General features: G+C 41.2%; 1 protein-coding gene across 3 annotated transcripts in view; it reads right to left on the bottom strand.

Annotated features, from left to right (window-relative positions):
* Positions 1-10,768: 10,768 nt before the first annotated feature.
* Positions 10,769-23,062, bottom strand: part of hdac9b (histone deacetylase 9b) — a gene marked incomplete at its 5' end in the record, with an annotated part of 49,704 nt that continues 37,410 nt past the window's right edge. For 2 of the 3 annotated variants that reach the window (XM_079753079.1, XM_079753078.1), the window contains 4 exons: positions 10,769-12,803; positions 21,976-22,193; positions 22,500-22,680; positions 22,911-23,027. In XM_079753079.1, coding sequence (XP_079609205.1) covers positions 12,453-12,803; positions 21,976-22,193; positions 22,500-22,680; positions 22,911-23,027 — 867 coding nt within the window. In that variant the 3' untranslated portion in view covers positions 10,769-12,452. The remainder of the gene's footprint in view (positions 12,804-21,975; positions 22,194-22,499; positions 22,681-22,910; positions 23,028-23,062) is intronic. The other variant, XR_013812497.1, reaches the window with a different exon arrangement.

Raw genomic sequence — 23,062 nt, forward strand, 5'->3', positions numbered from 1 at the left:
TTTTGACACACAGCCAAACCAAGGCACTACACAGAAGAGCTTAGATCTCTCCCTGTGATATTTACCAGGATGTGTGATACAATATCTGTCTTGTTTATAAGGATGTTTATTTTGATTAGGTTGAAGAAGCCCGCTGTCCAGGGGAGCAGCATCTGGTCCAGGAAGCCAGAGGGCGGTTAGGATCAGAGGTCACAACACCGGGGAACATCCACTTACAGCGGAGGCCTAGAAATAAAGCCTTGTTCTCAACCCGCCAGCCAACCACAGCGGAGCAAGATGGGACCTATGTGTTACTCCTATCTTCATTTGTTTAACATTTAAGGGTCAAATCAAAGGTATTTATTCATTTATGAATTGTTGAATTGGGAATGCCCATCATTTAGCTGCATAAAACAATGCCATATGTGTATATTAATATGATTAGGCCTACAACCTTTAAGCGTCTTCTTCCTCATAAGCTGTCCAACCTTTTTCCAAGGTGAGGTAACTGGAGCACTGTCCATGATGTTGATTTGATTGTGCATTATTATTAGATTTATGTTTTACCTTACCTTACAGGCTTTGCAAGAAATTTGTAATTTCTTACTTTCAACAAAATGTTGTCAAACTAAAGCCCTACCCTTTCATATAGAGATGTTTTAATTATTGGAGAGCATGGAAAGACTAGCAAGAAGAGAATTTGATGTACTTTTATGTGCTTTTATTTGGCATTCTCATACTGTAGCAGTCCCCCCTTGCTGTTGTTACTTTGAGGAAACATAGTTGCTTCTTAAGAATATGATGTCATCAGAGGATGCAGACTGGCGTTGACGTTTAATAAAGACAAGCCCTGCCTCCATCAGTTTGCAGAATTCAGCTGAAATTGCTGGATAATATTAATCTTCTTCAATAAACACAAGGACAAACATTAAAAGCGTAAGAAACAATATTTCCCCTGAATGCTGGGCAATATTGCAAAACATTTGGAAAAAACATTGATAAATCTGTCAATGCTAGTGCGTAGGAGTTTTGATACATGTGTGTTTGTGATAAATGCATGTGTGTAATAAATGTTTGTGTGCGTGTGTGTGTGTGTGTGTGTTTGTGTATAAGTAAGGAGAGAGCTCAAGGGGTTAGCTGATTGCAGAGGTTTGGATGAAAACATTTTTTTGTGGATATGTTCAAAAGGAGAACTTTAAAAACAAAAGGCTTTGATGCCATGGCTTCTCAATATTCAATTAAGTACATTTAATTTGAAAAAGGCTTTGTAAACAAACAAACACACACACACTCATGAAAATATTATCGATCACACATATACACATCCCACAAAAACCCACATTCTGACCGACTGCCAGACCATCCAGCCTAACAGACAAAAACGAAAAGTATAGAGAGCCTGACAGACAGACAAACAGACAGACAGACAAACAGATAGATAACCAATAGACAGACATACAGATAGATAGCCAACCTGACAGACAGACAGACATACAGATAGATAACAACAGACCGACAGTCAGACAGACATACAGATAGATAACAGACCGACAGTCAGACAGACATACAGATAGACAACCAACAAACAGACATACAGATAGATAACCAACGCGACAGACAGACAGACATACAGATAGATAACAACAGACAGACAGATAGACAGACATACAGATAGATAACCAAACAGACAGACAGACAGACATACAGATAGAATAATATATTTTCATAGTCATTATGTAGTAGAACCAATTAATGAAATTTGCTTATGCAGCCTCAAAAACAATGCTCACACAAACAATACAGTATAAAAGTGTCGAGGTTCAGTCTACTTCAGATTGATGTGAAAGTGGAAGAACCAGAGACGTCAGAGAACCCGACGCAGTGTCGTTTGAGATTCATAATATCGTCTGGAGGCACACACAGCTTTTGGCCGCGATAATATATGTCATATGATAAAGATATCTATGTATAAATTATATTATTTAGATATAGAGCTCCAGGACTCCCGCCGGAGCACCCGGAGTGTTCTAGAGTATTTACAGAACACGGCCAAAGGCTGTGAACGCCTCGCCATTGCGATACATCCACTGTGTCCACTGTGGATCCATCCCTCCCGTCCTATTAACTGTATTCATGGCTATGCCTTTTTTTCTTTTTAATATGACCAAACACAATGGCCAGGAGGACCAGCATCCTTTCTTAACCGGCAAACAAAATAATATTTGAGTTTTACATGTTCTAGAAATGTTCATTAATTGACAGTCCTAATGTTTATTTTCTTATCTTCTGATATTTTATTACAGTATGGAAGGGGAGATATGGAAGTACCTGGTCAGGGCTTGGTCAGCCTACGAATACCAGGTCTGGAGACTGCAGGGAAACCGCACAGAGAGGACACTAAAGAGCCATCTCTCATTTACCGAGTGGACTCATTGGTTTGCGAATGACCACAAAGATGCTCCCATAGGCAGATTGCTGCATGGCATTCGCCACTTATTCAAATTGTAGAGGTTGAAGCAGCCTGCATTTTGGTCACTTGCCATAACACTGTCATGTGTTTTATCAAAACACCATCAGTAGCATTTAAAGTGAGTGAATGTGGACGGCTCTTTTTTTTTGTCCGATTTTTTTCAGTGTTCAGTGCCTGTTTGTGAGATATGCATTGTTTGAAAGATAAGCCTTTGATTTAGTTTAATTTAATATGCCTTTCATCAACAGTGGTTTGGGGTTTTATAACTCTAATTAAAGTTCTTAACTACGTTGCAGAACATATACAAGTTTGTGGTGATTGCATGGAAAAGGGAATAACCAGTTTACAACTTATATGGTAAGAGCCTGGTAATACCATGGAACAAACAAGGCTTCCTTTTACAGTACAGTTTCAGCTTACTTAGTGGGTAAATTGTCATGTTTTACTTAGTAACGTTACAAAACATACATGGTACAAGTTTGTGTTGATTGCATGGAAAAGAGAATAATCTATTACAAATTATATGGTAAGAACCTGGTAATACCATGGAAACAAACAAGGCTTCCTTTTACAGTACAGTTTCATCTTACTTACTGGGTAAATTGTCATGTTTTACTTGGCAACGTTGCAGAACGTACATGGTAAAAGTTCCAGTTTACTGCATGGACAATGGAATGTATCTATTACAAATTATATGGTAATAACGTGGTAACACCATGGAAACAAATGGCTTCGTACCCAGTATTTAAGAAGATGTACCATGACACTAGACGAATACGGTTCCTGCGGAGGTTGTTACCAGGTAAGCAGTGTTGGGAACGTTACTTTAAAAAAGTAATTAGTTATAGTTACTCACTACTTGTTCCAAAAAGTAACTGAGTTAGTAACTGAATTACTCTATATTAAAAGTAACTAGTTACCAGGGAAAGTAACTATTTGCGTTACTGTAAAAAAAATGAAGTTGCTATGTGTCAAAGAATTTGGATTTTTCTGAGCAGTTTTCACTTGGCCTTAATGCGTTAAATGGTTGAACTGCCCATTCAAGGCCCCGTTATGCTTCCAACTGAGGCCCCGTCCACACTAACCCGGGTTAATCTACAAACGCATAAATATTTATCCGTTTAGCCCTTCCGTCCACATTTAAACTGAGAATTCCGACACTGAAAACTATGCTTTTCGAAAATGATCGCTGAGGTGGATAAATGTGAAAACGCTGGGTTCGCGTTGTAGTGTGGACAGGGTAGACGGAGGCTTTCAGAAACTATGACGTTCGGTTGCCATGACACTGCCACAAGCTTGCGCTCGAGACCGAGACGCTCATCAAAAACATGGCAGGTGAAATGAAAATGGTCTCTCTGTACAATGTACTAATTTATCTCCAGAAACAACTCGACATATTGGCTCAAACATATTCGTTGCTCCAACGCCGGAGGTGAGTGCTGTACTAATGTTCTTCAGTGATGGTAAAAAAAACCGAAAGACGACAGTTCATACTGTACTTGGAGCGGCGTTTCTGGACAAGACCGGGTCGAAAATGATTAACCAGCTGATCAACTGTAAATATCAGCTGATCGCGCGCCTGTAATCTAAACAGAGGCGTGGAAGAGCTACCATGACAACAACTGTTTATCAAAATAATTTCAGTGTGGAACGTGGATGCAAAACATTCCGAAAACGATCTGAAAACGGAGATCCTTTTCATTGCGGATGTGCGTTTTTACATTTACCCGGGTTAGTGCGGATGGGGCCTGAATTTCCATTTGCTTGGTTGCAATGGCTGTGGAACATCTGCCGAATACTACAGATGCCAACTTTTCATCGGATTGCTCCAGACTCGCCATTTCTGCTGCTTCATCGAATCTGTTTGGCGTGTGCGTTTGCGTGCGTGTGTGGCGCGCGTGTCCTGGCTTGTTTGTAAAAACACTGGCTCCGATTGGCTACCATGAAACATGACTCTGCCTTAGCCAATCATAATCGCTTATCTCGTTGTTAACCCACCCGGTCACCTCACTAGCAGTTTGTGTTTGGAGCCAAGGGTGCGTTCGGATTACGCAGTTTATTTAATCAATTCATAGTAACGCACTGCATTTTTCGTACAGTAACGGTAACGGCGTTGTAACGACGGAAATAGTAATTAGTTAGATTACCCCGTTACTGAAAAAATTACGGCGTTACCTAACGCCGTTATTTTAAACGGCGTTATTACCAACACTGCAGGTAAGTAATTCCATAGTTTGTAAGGTAAATCGAATAAACCCTTTCTAAATGGGTGTAAATATGAATAATAACTATGTAAGAGAAAGTAATTTCTTGGAAAGTACTATGCTAATTTCTAGATAGTACATCATTAAACTTGGGCTGTTACCGACATAAACCTTGGTTAACTAGAATTGTAACTTGAATAAATAGTTGTTTCTAAGAATCGGTTGCCTAATTTCCTAGGAAGTACACAATATCTGAGTTATTACCAACCTTAAACAGTTAGAACTACACGGTACGTAGTTGAGTTGATGGGTAATAGTGGAGGTTTTACTTAGTACTTCAGCTGTAATTCCTCTGTATTTACCTTCTTATTACCAGTGGTAATTACCCAGTAATACACTATGATTTACTATATATTTACCGGGTAAATACCTAGTAATTAGGGGACTGTAAAAGGAAGGGTTACCCAATTACTACTACTACTTCAGCTACTGCAACTACTTAAGTTACTACTACTACTTCAGCTACTGCAACTACTACAGCTACTACAACTACTACAACTACTTCAGCTACCAGTGTTGGGAAAGTTCACTTTCTACGTGAACTAGTTCAAAGTTCAGTTCACAAATTTTAAAATGAACTAGTTCAGTTAAACCTTCATAATTCAAAATGTTGAACTAAGTTCACAGTTCCAAAGAAGGAACTAGTTCATAGTTCTTTTTTTCAATATGTTGCAGTGAGCTATTAGTTTTTTCTGGTATTTTGAACATTGAGCCCCCTTTGTGGTTTGTCTAGGATGAAATAGAGTGGTTGAATCAAGTATCGTAGCGAAATACAGTTTCTCTCGTGTTTTATTGCACATTTAGCGCATTTTGTAAATCCCATTGATTTCTGTTGGAAGACTCATTGCTCGTTGGCCGGAAACGGAAAGGGGGGGTGTTCACATTTGGTTGTAGTCTTTTTCGCTCGGTTCTAGCCCTACTGATGAGACGTAGAACCGAGCGAAAAGACTACAACCAAACGTGAACAGCCCCCCTTTCCGTATCCGGCCAACAAGCAATGATTCTATCAGGTATTCTAGTCCGCTGAGCTATGAGCCAGAGAGCTAATGTTATGGATTGTATATATTTATAATTCGAAATTCGTCTCAGCCTTTATACCACAGATATTCTAGGGTCTATAGCATATAACCACGTTGTGTGATTACAGTTTAATTCATTTTCCACAATTTAACAGCTCTCGTTTTGAAGAATAATCACCGCGCCATTCATTTCAATGGGAATCGCGCTGGTCTATACTTTCAAAATAAAGTGTACATATTTATAGCTTGAAATTCGTCCCAGCCTTTATACGACAGATACTATAGGGTCTATAGCATATAACTGCTTTTTCTGATTACAGTTTAATGTAACAGTATGCTGGCAACACCGCAACTGCAAATTAACCACACAGAGATTACCATGGCAACCGGTCAAAGAACACGGCGATCTGCCCGCACATCCGCCGTGTTGATAAACAAATAACCCCCATATTGAACGAAGTTAAACCAAGTGAGTGTGCCATTCACAGACACCAGAATGAACAAGTTCACAGTAACGTTCATCAGGCAGTAATACAGTATGTTCAGTTCACGTTCGCCCAAAATATGAACGAGTTTATGAACTATCGTTCAATGGACGCATTCAGGCACAACACTGTCAGCTACTACTACTACTTCAGCTACTGTCTACTACTTCAGCTACTATTACTTCTTCAGCTACTACCTACTACTTCAGCTTCTACTACTACTTCAGCTACTACTACTACTTCAGCTTATACTACTACTTCTACTTCAGCTACTACCTGCTACTTCAGCTACTGCTACTTCAGCTACTACTACTTCAGCTACTAACTGCTACTTCAGCTACTACTACTCTACTACTACTTCATCTACTTCTACTGCTACTCCAGCTTCTACTACGTCAACTACTACTACTGCTACTACTTCAGCTACTACTACTTCAGCTACTACAACTACTTCAGCTACTACCTACTACTTCAGTTACTACTACTACTTGAGCTACTACTACTACTACTACTTCAGCTACTACTACTTCAGCTTCTACTACTACTACTACTTCAGCTTTTACTACTACTTCAGCTACTACTACTACTTCAGCTACTTCTACTACTTCAGCTACTCGTACTACTTCAGCTACTACCACTACCACTTCTACTTCTACTACTGCTACTACCACTACTTCTACCATTACTACTACTACTACTTCTACTCCTACCAATACTACTATCATTACTACTCCTACCAATACTTCTACTACCATTGCTACTTCACCTACCAATACAACTACAACAACAATTGCTACTACTACTTCAGCTACTACCTACTACTTAAGCTACTACTACTACTACTTCAGCTACTACTACTACTTCAGCTACAGCCTACTACTTCAGCTACTACCTACCAGTTCAGCTACTTCTACTACTACTTCAGCTTCTACTATTACTTCAGCTACTACTACTACTACTTCAACTTCTACTGCTACTTCAGCTACTACTACTACTACTTCAGCTACTACATACTACTTCATCTACCACCTGCTACTCCAGCTACTACTACTACTACTTCAGCTACTTCTACTACTACTTTAGCTTCTACTACTACTTCAGCTACTACTACTACTTCAGCTACTTCTACGACTTCAGCTACTACTTCAACTACTACCTACTACTTCAGTTACTACTACTAGCTGAGCTACTACTACTACTACTTCAGCTCTTACTACTGCAGCTTCTACTACTAGTTCAGCTACTACTACTTCAGCTACTACCTACTACTTCAGCTACTACTACTACTTCAGCTACAACTACTACTTCATTAACTACTACTACTTCCGCTACTACCTACTACTTCAGCTACTACTACTACTACTTCAGCTTCTACTATTTCAGCTACTACTACTTCAGTTACTACTACTAATACTACTTCAGCAACTACTACTTCAGCTACTACTACTACTATTACTTCAGCAACTACTTTCAGATTCTTCAGTTGAATTCATTTTACATTGCTTCATTTTCAGCCATGCTTTGCACTTTTTTATCTTTTTATCTTCTACTTTTAAATATAATATAAATAAATAAAATATATATATTTTTTTTTTTAACATGGGAGCCAATGGGAGGACGGCAGAGCCGTCCTCTGGTACTTTAACTGTTTAAGACGTAAATAAATTAATGTTCAACCGTTTATCTTCGTTCAAACCATTTAACAAATCTGCACACGTGTATCTTCAATAATATCCAAACGGAATTTCGATATCATTTAAACTTTCTTCAGAATCACAGTTTTAGTTTCATACCGGCTTCGTTTTCAGCTGTTTTCATTTCATTTCACGTTGAAGCTGGAGCGTGAGGACGTTCAGCAGTGTTGCCAGATTGGGCAGTTTTCCCTGCCCGATTGGGATAATTTTAAAGGACATTCAGGCAGTGTTGCCAGATTGTTTTTTTTTTTCCCACTCTATTGGGCTACTTTTAATCACGCACCGGCTCGCTACTCTCTTAAACACACACACACACACACACACACGCACACACACACAACACACACACACACACACACACACACACACCAGCAGTGCAGGGCAATATATTTGACCTTTCAGATTCTTCAGTTAAATTTATTTTTACATTTCTGCATTTTTAGCAATGCTTTGCGCTTTTCATTCAGCTGTTTTCATTTCATTTCACGTTGAAGCTGGAGCGTGAGGACGTTCAGCAGTGTTGCCAGATTGGGCAGTTTTCCCTGCCAGATTGGGATCATTTTAAAGGACATTCAGGCAGTGTTGCCAGATTGGGGTTTTTTTCCCACTCTATTGGGCTACTTTTAATCACGCACTGGCTCGCCATTATCTTAAACACGCACGCACGCACGCACGCACGCACGCACGCACGCACACACACACACACACACACACACACACACACACACACACACACACACACACACACACACACACACACACACACACACACACACACACACACACACACACACACACACACACACACCAGCAGTGCAGGGCAATATATTTGACCTTTCAGATTCTTCAGTTCAATTTATTTTACATTTCTGCATTTTTAGCAATGCTTTGCGCTTTTCATTCAGCTGTCACTTTATTTGTTTCCAAACATTTACATTTTCTTAAATGGTGTGCATGTTTACATTGTTTACTCCATTTAGACTTTTGAACTTTTGTTCAAATCCCTTCACTTGATTTAAGCCATTTAACTTTTCTTTATGTCTTAATCTATGTGGCTCTATTAACTAGTCTTTTCCACCTCACTTTGCACTACAGCACTCACCTCATTTTCTAGTTATATTTGCTATTCTTATTCCTTATTTGTGAATAATTGTTGTAACTGTATCAATATAACTTTTACTTTGATCAACATGTTCCTTTCAAATAATACTTCAATATATGAATATTGGATACAACATTGGAAAACTTGTGTATGATGTGGTGTATGAAGCATCTCGAACGCGGCATAATAGAGTGGGGAAGTCACGCCCCTTCCGGTAAAGCTCATGGGACCTATGAGGTCGAAAAATATGAATGGGTTTCAATGGAGAGAAAGTAATTATCTTCTGGTCCCAGTCTTTATATGCCCCGGATTACACATATGTTGTTTGTGGATTTAAATGATAATTGTTCATGTCAAGAGTTTAACCGTTTATTGTGCAATTGTTCAGTTAAAGGCTACAGAGAAAGCACAATGAGAAAGACGTCACGCTCCCTGCGACTGGCGTGGACAAGACAATCTCCCCATCGGCGTAACTGAAACTCTCCACATGCCCCGACTTATAATGGTTTTCACCTCTTTCAATGCTTTTATCCTCCCCTTGGAAAAAAGCGGTGAAGTGGAGCAGAGAGATCGCCATGTCTGCACCGGAGTTCCAAGTGCGGGTGGTGACGTATATCATTCGCGTCGAGAACAGCGGAGAGCTGTAATTCACAAAGCGGCCTCACACAAAACCTAACATTATCAAACTTCTTTGCGAAATCTTTGTTTTCTTTGCTTGAAAATTTATCATTTAAATCCACAAACAACATATGTGTAATCCAGGGCATATAACGACGGAGACCAAAAATAATTACTTTCTCTCCATTGAAACCCATTCTTATTTTTCGACCTCATAGGTCCCATGAGCTCTACCGGAAGGGGCGTGACTTCGCCACTCTATTTAACTGATGTTCAACTTGAATCCCGCCCCTTTAACGTGCCAAAACCCCCCGCTTGCACGCGAGCCTTCCCACAATCCCTTGCTCGACACGATAACCAGGAGGCGTGGCCAATCGGAGACCATGCGTCTGGTGGGCGGAGCCGTGAAACGCAGAAATACTAAAATAGGCTTGAGGTATAACAAAGATGTGTTTTCGACATCCTTTCAAATGGAAACTATCATTAAACTTTTATCAAAGCACATTCCAGGATATGTTTTTCACGTTAAGTATTCTTGCTGAAAACAAAACGTGTCGTGCAATGCTATATTTAAAACCACATTAAAGATACAATATTCAAGAGAATTACCATTTCAAGTGCTGTGTACACAAACTTTTTTTTCAAATGAATCCAGTGTTTCGGGTGTATCAAATAAGTCCAGTGACTTATTTGATACACCCGAATCTTGGGTTTGAAGTTGCTCAAGCTTTGTAGTAGAGTAGGCTACCACTACAATACATTTCTCAACAGCTCTGTGCTCACACTGGCGCGCGTCTAGCTGCCGCCACTGTTTGCTAGTACGTCCGAAATAATGGGGGCGTTCTGTTTGACGCGCTGCTTCTGCGCTGGTGTGTGTTTTGGGCTTTAAGCTCCCTTAAAAGGGTCACATAGAGCCCCAAAACTGATGGAACGTTGGATTTGAAAACAGTGTGGTGTTCAGCCTTTTTGCAGCATCATATTGAAAAAATATTGAAAAAGTTGCAAGAACTTACGTTTCATATAGGGGAATGAACTTTATTAAAAAAAAAAAAAGTTTCTCACACAAGGCAGAAAAAGAGAAGAAATGCAAATAGCTTTAACAAAGAACAGGACCACGACCAAGCACCCTACTAAACAGTCACTCACACACAGACAAACACACAGACACACACACACACAAACCACTGGTGGCGAGTAGGGTTCTTGTACCAAATCAAAAGAGCAAGAGAACAAGACACACATTGTTGTGATCGTGGCGATACTTACACTAAAACATTGAAACAGGACAGTCGGAACACACAGTATAAAGACAGACAGCGTTGTCTTTCCAAATTTATCCAAATACAGCACCCCGTAACAAGGGATTTTGAGTAGACCGTTAGAAATAAAACAAGGTTTACAAGTTTACAATACATTTGATTGAGCACTTTTCTGTAAGACAGACTATACATGCTGTAGTGGGCACTTTCAAACAGAAAGACTGTCTTTGACAAATAAGAAAAAAAGGAAAAAGGTCTCTTCTGGGTTATTTTTATTGAGGTAACATCAAACCTTCTTTGTGGAGGTAAGCATTTCAACAGGAATACGGCGCTAGTGATTATCTATTCAAAAAAGGGCTCCCTTAACAAGTTCCCTTCTCACTCCATACATTCCTGCACACATGAATCGCTTAGACTCCTGGATTTTAGAAGGCATTTCCTGCCCAGCTCTTTTTCTCTGTATTTTCTCTCTCTCTCTCTCTCTCTCTCTCTCTCTCTCTCTCTCTCTCTCTCTCTCTCTCTCTCTCTCTCTCTCTCTCTCTCTCTCTCTCCTTTTACTTTCTCTGTCTCTCTCTAGATCACTCTCTTCAACTCTCTGCTGAAGCTGGGTATGAGCCCAGCAGGGCTTGGATTGGACCCAGAGGGGGATAAGGTAGGAGAGCTTGGCGCAACACAACCCAGGCTATGGGGCTTCTACTTAAGACTTGGGATCTGCTGGAAATTCCTGCAAACCCAAGGGTACATTTAGTGTTTTTATCCTTCAAACTGCTTTATGTGCAGTGGACTGTAGTCAATATGCAATATTAATGCTAGTGCAAAGTCTGTCAAAAGTAATTTTCCTAAGGATTTAAGTATACATTCTCGCGCGGCCACATTTTCTTTTGGAGATTTGTTTGTCATTTCCAGAACTGAGACCAGCAAATTTGAGAATGCGATTTTAGTTTTTCATTTCCTAAGACACATTGCAGGACATTATGATAATCGTCAATGTTAAGGAGGATAAAACAGATTCTGAATATTTTATGAATAAAATTAAAATTAAAACAATTGGAACATAATTTTGCTAAAGCTGTACATATTCAAGTTTGCTCTAAAATAATCTTTGATGCTAAATCCACAGCATATACATAAAATTTATTTTGAAAGCCGACTTGAGACTTCCAAAAAAGCTCTTAAAAAGAAAGGGTTCAATCTTCATAATATATACACAACGTTACAACCTACTTTAAAGAGCCAACTACACAAATTTCACAAACACACAGTCCAAGTGTCTAGGGCCAGGCTGCAGTTTAAGTGAAAAGGGGTCACAACTTGTGGGTTTCAGGGAGTGAATTGGCCTAGTCAGGGTAAAAGACAATGTGTGTGATGTCTGTGTGTGTGTATGTGTGTTTGTGTGTATGTGGACTGTATATGTGTTGGTATCTGCATGTGTGTGTGTGTGTGTGTATGTGCACACATGAGCTTTTATGTATACTTCACATGGCTGTCTACATGTTAATCTGCGAATGTTACAGTATGTGAACCCCCTGGGGAGAGTGGAGGCAGGTGGGTGGGGGCCTTCCTCAGATCATGGCCCTTATCACCAGTCTCCCCTTTAGCTGGTGCAGATAGGCGCTCTGCTCTGCCTCCAAGTGCTCGCTGCTCAGTGCTTCGTCCTCACTGTCGGCCGGCTCCTCCTTCACCCTGACGACCCCCCCATGGTGGCAAGGGGTGTCGGCCAGCTCTCCGGTGGAGCCGCCGCCGCCGCTGCTGCAGCTCCTCAGCGTGTGCTTCCGGATGACGCCTCCAGAGGGCACCCTATCCTCCTGGAGCATGCCGAGGCTGTGCGCTCTGATGCGGTCCTCCTCATCCTCCTCGGACTCCTGCAGGTGTGCGTTGGGCTGACGTAGCTGCTCGATGGACTTGGACAGAAGCTGCGTACCACATTTGGAACACAGATGGATACATGATATATGGGCTGTTTTTTAATGGATTGTACAGAGTAAACGTGGCATAGGGCTGTCTTATTATCAGTTATAATAAGACAGTCCATTACATGAGGGCTGTGTTGATTAGGCTGCAAACAAATATAAATAGATATAAATATAAAGACAGAAAGAAAATTACTCACAACATGAGAGCACTGCCTGCCTGTTGCTTTGCTTTAGACAGAAGATCAGTAGCTTATTCTTATTAACACGCTGCGGTTACATTTTATGAATCCAATTTAAAAGAGCTTGGTTTCCTATGACCTAAACTAGCATACAAGGCCTACCTTAAATATATTAAAAGTATATATTCCTGCTCAAAAGAAAATTAATGATAGCAAGATATCAAGTAAATCATAAGGCAATATTATGTTTTTTCAAAGGTATGAAAGGTATGTCCATTTTTCAATTGCTTTAGATTTTGCCAGACTTGACCAATTTCCTTAGGTATAAATTTCCTATTTTAAAGGCATGATATGTTTATATTAAATATATTGTATTTGCCACAAGGGGATAAGCGTGGGAACATGGGAGTTGTCTTAATCATCATGCCGGTGAAAATAAATCTGACCTAATGTGTTTAAGTTTTATTGACATTGCTGCAGTAAAACAACGTTAACTTGCTAGCTTACCATTAGATGAGTTACCTACCCCAACAGCTGTTGATAGCATTATGTACATCTTTGAACGTGTGCTAGCCCATTGCTGTTATCTGTACCAAAAAATATATATTTTATATATATAAGACCAAATATCACAGAAGTAAGGCCTGTGTTTGGGAACCACTGCATTGGTGGCTGGCATAAGCCACCAAAAATGTGGTGAAAGTAGCAAGCTCGATAAATATCATAGATAATCAATTATCAATAAATGAGGTGTCTACTGGATCACTGTTTTGGCATGTTTCCCCAGAGGTTAGGGGGTAAGGGCATATGACACCAATAGCATGCAACCAAATATAATGGAGAAAAACTGTGACTAAAACTAGGGATTTCTCTGGGTTTTAACAATGTTGGAAACATTTGGGATAATGTTATTACACATTTCTATGTAAATAAGGACGTTTTTTAGATATTTTTTAAGGCAGAAAGGTATATATTTAAGATTTCATTTAATATGATTTGATTAAACAACATGCTTTTTAATCTGATAATTTATTGCAGCATTTCAATATATTCTATATTGTATGTTGATAAGCTATACTCAACATTAAAATAACTGTACACCAATTTTCACATTGTCGATGGCTAATACAGGATCTCCCGTGCCTGATTATTGTTTATGATGTAATTAATTTGTCAAGAGGAGGCAGAAAAAACAGCAACCTGTGGCAGATTGCAAGCACCAGCCTCATCAGCCAAAATACAACAATTTTAATAAATATCCCCTTTAGTAAAGACTTAGCCTCTTTAGCCAGGCATTAGTAACGGTTGCAAAACCTCTTCCTTAACCCTCTAAGCTCCAGGAAATTCCAACTCCCCCCAAAACTCACCCGTGTCTTTCTGCAGGTACTGTGGGACATAAGAGAATCCTCCACATGCCCCTATTGCCTCCCTCTGCTAAGAGATGAATCAGGACAATGATTCAGAGCTCCTTTCTCAGTCATCACAGAGGACTCATCCGTGTTGAGCAGCCATTTAAAACCTCCAGTTAGCAGGGCCTTTACATGTCATTGTCTTTCAACACGGTATCACGTGATTTCGTGCTCATGCACACTAAGGTTAATCTATTGAATCGTGTCCCAGAGCACGATTGTCTGACTTTTTTCGTGCTACACAGAACGAAATGTAAACCAATGCATTCTGAATGGGAGCGTTTCTCCGATGTTTTTGTGCTAGACAGATCGAAATGTAAACCAATGCATTTTGAATGGGAGGGTTTATCAGACGAGAGAGAGAGAGAGCGCAGACAGTACAGAGCACCATCTAGTAACGTTATATATATGTCAATATTTCCAATTTTTTAAGCAGACCTCCTCAAAAACTGAAACGAACGTGGTCCACAGAAGGAAATATAAACCAATGCATTTTGAATGGCAGCGTTTTTCAGACAATTAACGTGCTCCACAAAACGTAACGAGAGAGAGAGAGAGAAAAGCTTCAGAAGGGGTGTGCACAGATAGTATAGTGCACCCTCTAGTTATATATATGTCGATATTTCCAATTTTTGAAGCAGACCTCCTCAAAAACTAAATAACCGTATCAAAAACGAAATAATTGTATATTTATATATATAATATACATTTTAATATTAAATTAATTCAATATTAAACCAATGCATTTCAATCAGGTGATTTTTTTTGACTTCAGAAGTGGGTGCGGGCTGCGCAGTGCACGCTCTAGTATAAAGATATTGTTATAACAATAATTGAATAAAAGCTACATGGTCTGCTTATAATATTATAACTAAGTAATTTGATATATAATATATATTTTAATATTTCATTAATTCAATATTAAACCAATGGATTTCATCGGGAGATTTTTTTCGACTTCAGAAGGGCGGCGCAGTGCACGCTCTATATCTCCCCCTATATATCGTTCTATTTTCCACAGTTTAGACTTGTAATTAATGAGTTTATTTTTTAATCAACGTGACTCTTTCTTTTTTTATCACTGTCTGGAGGCTAGTAGGCTATAACTTCAATCTGAGAGACGTGCACGAACACATTTAACAAGGCAGGGTTATTTGAAATAATTCATTATGTGTGGGAGGTCATTTCTCCTCCTGAGTGTGAACTGGGTGTGTATTGACAACACTCCGAGAACGTCAAATACCGACTGTTGGTAAGGGCACTTTAGCGTCGGTAGCTGATGGGAAAGGTACCCTTCGGCGTCGTCAGCAGACGGAGAGGGGTGTCACGGTTAGCGGGTGGCAGGCAGGCAGGTAGGACCCAATAGCAGACAGTTCAGGTAAAGGATAATTTATTAACGCAAAAGGCAAGGAACACCGAGAACACAGGTGACGCAGGTAACACAGGGAACACAGGTAACACACAGGACACAAATCACCACAAACTAAAATGATCCAACAAGGAACAAAGGAAAGACAAGGGCTTAAATACCTGTTACGTACAGTGTTTTGTATGTCTTATATGTTATACATGGTATAGGCCTACATGTTTTGTGTTCTGTTTTGTGTAGTATGTTTGTGTTGTTCTGTCTCCTCCTCCTGTTTTCATTCTCCAAATTCTCAGATGTGCACACCTGGTCCCAGTCACCAAATCACCACACCTGTTCCAGATCTCCCATCAACCATTCCCCTTTAAATAGTCCTGTGTTTGTTTGTCAGGAGGGAGTGCTTTGGTTTGAGCTGTGGCAGAGCTTTAGTTGAGCTCTGTTGGCTTGTTTTTGGAGTGTATTTGCTAGTGTTTACTAGTGCTTGCGAGTGCTTGGTTTCTTTGTTGGTTTAGTGTCTTGTCTTTAGTTATTACACACTTGTTTAAACCTCATTACTTTAGTTGTTAGCAGCCTACTTTAGTTTTGTCTTTGCCTTTGTTAATTATTTTGTTGTGCGCACAGGGGCAATAAGGATAGGTAAGATACCCTGAGGTTTACATATTTCATACACGTAGGTTTACCTGTTGTTAGTACCGCAGGTTAGAGTGAGCACCACCCACTGTACTTTTTGGGTGCAAAGCACCTGTCAATGGGGGGGTGGGTTTTGTTATGTTCTTTTCTTTGGTGCCACTGACAGTCCTTGTTGATCCCTGTGTTGCCTTTTTTTGTAAGTAAACACTTTATATTGAATTCACCTTTTGTCTTGGATTTTGTGTGACTGCACCCTCACTTGCCCAAACCTGTTGCCCTTATGTTGCGTCCTACTCCGAGCCACCAGGGGGCGTAACAATACCAAACACAGGGCACGCAACGAAAAACAGCTGAAACACATTAGGGGAGGGAAACTTGACAGGACATGGGAAGACGACACGACATGCAAAAAAAAAAGAAAGTCAAACCCAAATAGGGTGGGTGTAGGGGAGCCAGGAGGAGGGAACCAAAAAAAAATGGACTGGGGCAGACTGGGACTGGTTCAATTCACTACAATGTTATGCCATCCCCGGCGAAGTTTGACGTTCAGAGCGGGTGCTCCCGCAGCCCATTCACTCCATTATTAACCCGACTACGGCTCTAATAGACGCTGTGAGCATCTTTCCTATTGGATAGTTTTCAGGGACACGGGAAGAGGGGGTGCTGAGGGTGCTGCAGCACTCCCCCTGGCGGGGGCTGTAACTGCAGGTGAAAAACATTTTCTGAACAAATCAATGCTTTTTTGGAATGAATCTTTATCATACAACATGGTTATCATTAAATTATGAACATCCACCCTTTTTATATTTATCATATTATTATTTCATTTTAGAACATTGTCTGTGTAGGCTGACGTATGACGCACAACGCAGCGCACGCAATGCGCAAAAAGATCGATAGGGCTAAGTTGCAACATGAGAATCGAATTTCAGCCAGACAGCTGACTCCCTACCACTGGCCCCCTGTCCCTCAACCACCCCTGAGGGGGGGAGTTCAGAGCAGCTATGTAGCGGAGAAAAAGACTGCAGTAATGCTGACCCCCCTCCGGTCGATCCTATGCTGGATTAATCCCTCACCTGCGGCACCACCAACTAACTCTGTTGGTTAAGAGCCCTGCCAGCCAAAGGAGTTTTACTTCCCATGCCAAACGCTCTGCAAATGAAAACGTATTCATTCATTTTTACGTTAAGTTGAACTTCTCTATCTTTACGGCAGTTATAATAAGTACAAGTCCCTGTGAGCTTAAAGCTAGGGTAATTTTAGAGAATTTTGGGTAATTTTGGAGAAAACAGCCGTTGAGATTCCGTTGTGTTCTCTCTGGTCCGTCCCTGCCACGCTCTACCTGCTGTAGCTCCTCCCTCCGAACGTCAGTTATGCGCGTTCATGTGAATTCAGTTACATTGATAGGAAGACGAAACACCATTGCAACAACGTTATAACAATACATGGAATATCATATGCTACACTTCCCTCGCTGTGCTTATCTTGGCAGTTGTGTCAAAGTAGATTTTACACAAACGTGACTCGGACATTATCCACAGTTGCGTTGAGGCCTGGGCGACGCGTGAGCACAATCTCTGTGTTATTCCGACAGGTTAGTGTGACCATAACTAAAATATAATACGGACCGGAAAAGAACCATGGGCCGATGCAAGACATCCTACGGAACCGTATTGAAACGGTTACATTACAGAACCGTAATGCAACAGTTATCTTGGCTCTGCCTAGTAAAAAACCATACCAGCCGACACTGTACATATTCTTCACAATATACCATGCAGAGATATCACTATTCCTTACCTGTCTATAAGAAATGTAGCCATCTCAGCGTCCGATTTTACGTTTCTCAGGTCACGTAACTCTCTCCATCGCTCATAAGCCACGCCAATGTTTACTCTGGTTTTATTTCGAGCTCTCTCCGCTGCCTTTTAGTAGCTGTCCTTTCAACAAGTGTCTTTCCTCTTTTTTTCGCTGTCTTAGCGGTGTTAGTTGTTGGTATCCGGGGAATGGGAAATTTAGGGGCCGTTGATGAAGACATTGCTATTCATTTGTTGTCGCCGTAGAAGTGCAAAACTGTCAGACTGCTAGGCTCGTGAACGCTCACGCAGGACAGTCCCACAGCCAATAAGAGTGTATGTGACATGCAAGTGTACATGAGCGGTGGCAATTTTTGGGGGCGGCACACAGAGGCAGGGGAGAGCAAAGTAATGGGCAGATATTCTCAGAGCACTTCATCTACATATAGCTGACTGGCTATTATGACAGTTTTGCCAAATATTACTGTAAAAAAAGTACCCACCCTAGCTTTAAGAGGGCCTCTCCGTATATAATGAATATTATATATATATATATATATACCTGTGTATTTTCTGAGAAACGCTCCAATCCAAAATGCATGGATCTACATTTCGTTCTGTGCAGTACGAATAATGTGGGACAATCGTGCTCTGGGACACGTTTCAATAGATTACTTTTTGTGAGCGTGAGAACGAAAGGATTTTGAGGAGGTCTGCTGTAAAAACCGGGGAAATCAGAGTATCCCTAATACACTACATTTACCCTTTGATGCATTTGTTGCTTTGACACAAACATAAGTAGAGGGTGCATTGCACTATCTGCGCACACGCCTTCTGAAGCCTCCCTCTCTCTCTGCCTCCCTCTCTCTCTTTCTCTCTCTCGCTCTCGTTTCGTTCTGTGGAGCACGAAAATTGTCTGAAACACTCCCATTCAAAATGCATTCGAAAACATTTCGTGCTGTGGAGCACGGTTAATTTAATTTATTTATTTTTTCAGTTTTTGAGGAGGTCTGCCTCAAAAATGGAAATATTGACATATATATAACTAGAGGGTGCACTGTACTATCTGCAAACACCCCTTCTGAAGCCCTTCGCTCTCTCTCCCTCTCTCTCTTTCTCTCTCTTGTTTCGTTTTGTGGAGCACGTTAATTGTTTGAGAAACGCTGCCATTCAAAATGCATTGGTTTACATAAAATATTGACATACAGTGGGGCAAAAAAGTATTTAGTCAGCCACCAATTGTGCAAGTTCTCCCACTTAAAAAGATGAGAGAGGCCTGTAATTTTCATCATAGGTATACCTCAGCTATGAGAGACAAAAGGAAAAAAAAAAATCCAGAAAATCACTGTCTGATTTTTAAAGAATTTATTTGCAAATTATGGTGGAAAATAAGTATTTGGTCAATAACAAAAGGTCATCTCAATACTTTGTTACATGCCCTTTGTTGGCAATGACAGAGGTCAAACGTTTTCTGTAAGTCTTTACAAGGTTTTCACACACTGCTGCTGGTATTTTGGCCCATTCCTCCATGCAGATCTCCTCTAGAGCAGTGATGTTTTTGGGCCTTCGCTGGGCAACACGGACTTTCAACTCCCTCCAAAGATTTTCTATGGGGTTGAGATCTGGAGACTGGCTAGGCCACTCCAGGACCTTGAAATGCTTCTTACGAAGCCACTCCTTCGTTGCCCGGGCGGTGTGTTTGGGGTCATTGTCATGCTGAAAGACCCAGCCACGTTTCATCTTCAGTGCCCTTGCTGATGGAAGGAGGTTTTCACTCAAAATCTCACGATACATGGCCCCATTCATTCTTTCCGTCACACGGATCAGACGTCCTGGTCCCTTGGCAGAAAAACAGGCCCAAAGCATGATGTTTCCACCCCCATGCTTCACTGTAGGTATGGTGTTCTTTGGATGCAACTCAGCATTCTTTCTCCTCCAAACACGACGAGTTGAGTTTTTACCAAAAAGTTCTATTTTGGTTTCATCTGACCATATGACATTCTCCCAATCCTGTTCTGGATCATCCAAATTCTCTCTAGCAAACTTCAAACGGGCCCGGACATGCACTGGCTTTAGCAGGGGGACACGTCTGGCACTGCAGGATTTGAGTCCCTGGCGGCGTAGTGTGTTAGTGATGGTAGCCTTTGTTACTTTGGTCCCAGCTCTCTGGAGGTCATTCACTAGGTCCCCCCATGTGGTTCTGGGATTTTTGTTCACCGTTCTTGTGATCATTTTGACCCCACAGGGTGAGATCTTGCGTGGAGCCCCAGATCGAGGGAGATTATCAGTGGTCTTGTATGTATTCCATTTCCTAATAATTGCTCCCACAGTTGATTTCTTCACACCAAGCTGCTTACCTATTGCAGATTCAGACTTCCCAGCCTGGTGCAGGTCTACAATTGTGTTTCTGGTGTCCTTTGACAGCTCTTTGGTCTTGGCCATAGTGGAGTTTGGAGTGTGACTGTTTAGCCTCTTAAAGAAGAAGAAGTTACAGGTCTGTGACAGCCAGAAATCTTGCTGGTTTGTAGGTGACCAAATACTTATTTTCCACCATAATTTGCAAATAAATTCTTAAAAAATCAGACAATGTGATTTTCTGGATTTTTTTTTTTCATTTTGTCTCTCATAGCTGAGGTTTGCCTATGATGAAAATTACAGGCCTCTCTCGTCTTTTTAAGTGCACAATTGGTGGCTGACTAAATACTTTTTTGCCCCACTGTATATATAACGTTACTAGAGGGTGCACTGTACTGTCTGTGCTCTCTCTCTCTCTCTCTCTCTCTCTCTCTCTCTCTCTCATCTGAAAAACGCTCCCATTCAAAATGCATTGGTTTACATTTTGTTCTGTGTAGCACAAAAACATCAGAGAAGCGCTCCCATTCAGAATGCATTGGTTTACATTTCGTTCTGTGAAAATCGTGCTTTGGGACACGATTCAATAGATAAACGTTTGTGCGCATGAGCACGAAATCGTGTGATACCGGGTTTTGTCTTTAGTGGTAACGTTCACTGTTCTGTATCTTTATCATTTGATTCTCCCCCATGGTATTTTATTTATTACTTCATGTTTTTCGTGTTTCGTTTTTGCAAGCAATTAATAGAAGATATCTGCTCTTGAATGAATCACACCAGTGGGTACAACTCAATAAGAGCAGAAAGGGTTTCTGTGTTTTTCCGAGTTCTAGTTTGGATGCACTTGCAACCAGCTTCATCGGCCCCATAGCTTGTGTGTGTGTGTGTGTGTGTCTGGGGGGAGGGGGGGGGGGGATCAGTGTGAGCACAATGCAGCCTTTCACAGTGTCTGCCATCTTACACACTTCTCTCAGCACAATGACACTCTGCGGATGGCCAGGCCAGGCCACAGCCAGCTTGAAGAAACACAAATATTGCCACAGAGGAAAAAAAGCATGTATTCTGGGACATCTCTCCCCATCCCCCCTTCATTTGACCTCTGCTGAATTGAGTTTCACAGAGTTAGCATGTGAACAGCGCTGATGCCTGCAGCAATGATAACACAATTACTGTGTGGGGAACCACTTATTTCCCCCTTGAAGTTCCGTACCCAGAACAAATAATACCAGTATGTGGTGCATTAAATGTTATACCAGGAGAGTTAGCAAGCGTGGACTTGTTAGCCCCCTTTTGTGTGAAGGCCTAAAAATATATTTGCATTTGTATGTTTAAAAATGATAACTTCATGGTTGCCATTGCCTTGAAGGGCATGGCCTTTAATGCTTTAACTGCTATCGCAAACCAATGACTTTTGTCATTGGAATGAAGAATAGGCAATACCTTATTTATGTGGATCTGGTGCTGGTACTGCTTCTGCTTCTCCAGGAAGTGCTGGTGCTGCTGCTGGATGACCAGCTGGGCCAGCGTGTTCTGGGGCAGGGGGGCTGACTGGGTGCGGTTCAGGGGCCGGTGCTTGGGTAACTTGGGTCGACTGGTGGTAGACTGGCGCTCCTTCATGGCCAGCGGAGATAAAGGGTGGGCAGACACCAGACTCTGGGCTGTGAGGATAACAAAGAAAGGAAACAACAAACAATATGGGTTGAGTCAGTTGTTAAAATGTATCTTGAGGCCAGGATAGTGTAATGGTTAGCCGAATGGTTGCAGCCTTTCCAAAGGCATCATTGAGAAAGATGCCTTACCCCTTTCTACTGATCCTAATTGAGTATATTAAGTATATTAATAATTCTCTAAAAGCATCTGCAGCTAAATAACTAGGTTACTTTCACATTTCTAGTTTAAGAGCAAAACACAAACAACTGACTGTTTGACAACTGGGAGTGAAAATATAAGAAGGAGGAATTCACCAGAAGACAGGATCTTCTGCTGCCTCATCTGCTCCTTCTGCAGGAGGTGCTGGAGCAGCGCCTGGTGGCTGGGGCTGACCTTGGCCTCCAGGCCAGTCTGCAGGGGGACTGGACCCATCAGCTGGCCGTGGGGCAGCCCGTGCCTGATATCTGCTGACGGTTCCTTCAGCTCAATGGCATCCTGGAGAGGTAATGCACACAATTGTCACCATCATTTAAAAAGGATATTTATTCTGTATGTTTTATTACTATGCAATTTATGTGCATAACATGTGTGGCGTCTTAATATTGGGGTTATCTAGCCCCCAGGGGAATGTGTATCACTGAAGAGTAGACCAGAGTTGTGTGTTTTCTGAGACGTTGTGATTCATTCAGGTCATTATCTTGTGATGTGGCAAGGTGTGTACTCACGCTGAAGGGGGAGGACGACAGACCCAGGGTGATGTTGGGTAAGGATGGAGACGTGTACAGGCTCATCACGGACATGCTACCCTCAGGACGGAACAATCTGGGCTGTGAGGGCCAACGCTGTATCAAGAAGAAGAAGGGAGTCAAATAAATAC

Source organism: Pollachius pollachius, assembly GCF_949987615.1.
Source record: "Pollachius pollachius genome assembly, chromosome: 1".
NCBI lineage: Eukaryota > Metazoa > Chordata > Actinopteri > Gadiformes > Gadidae > Pollachius > Pollachius pollachius.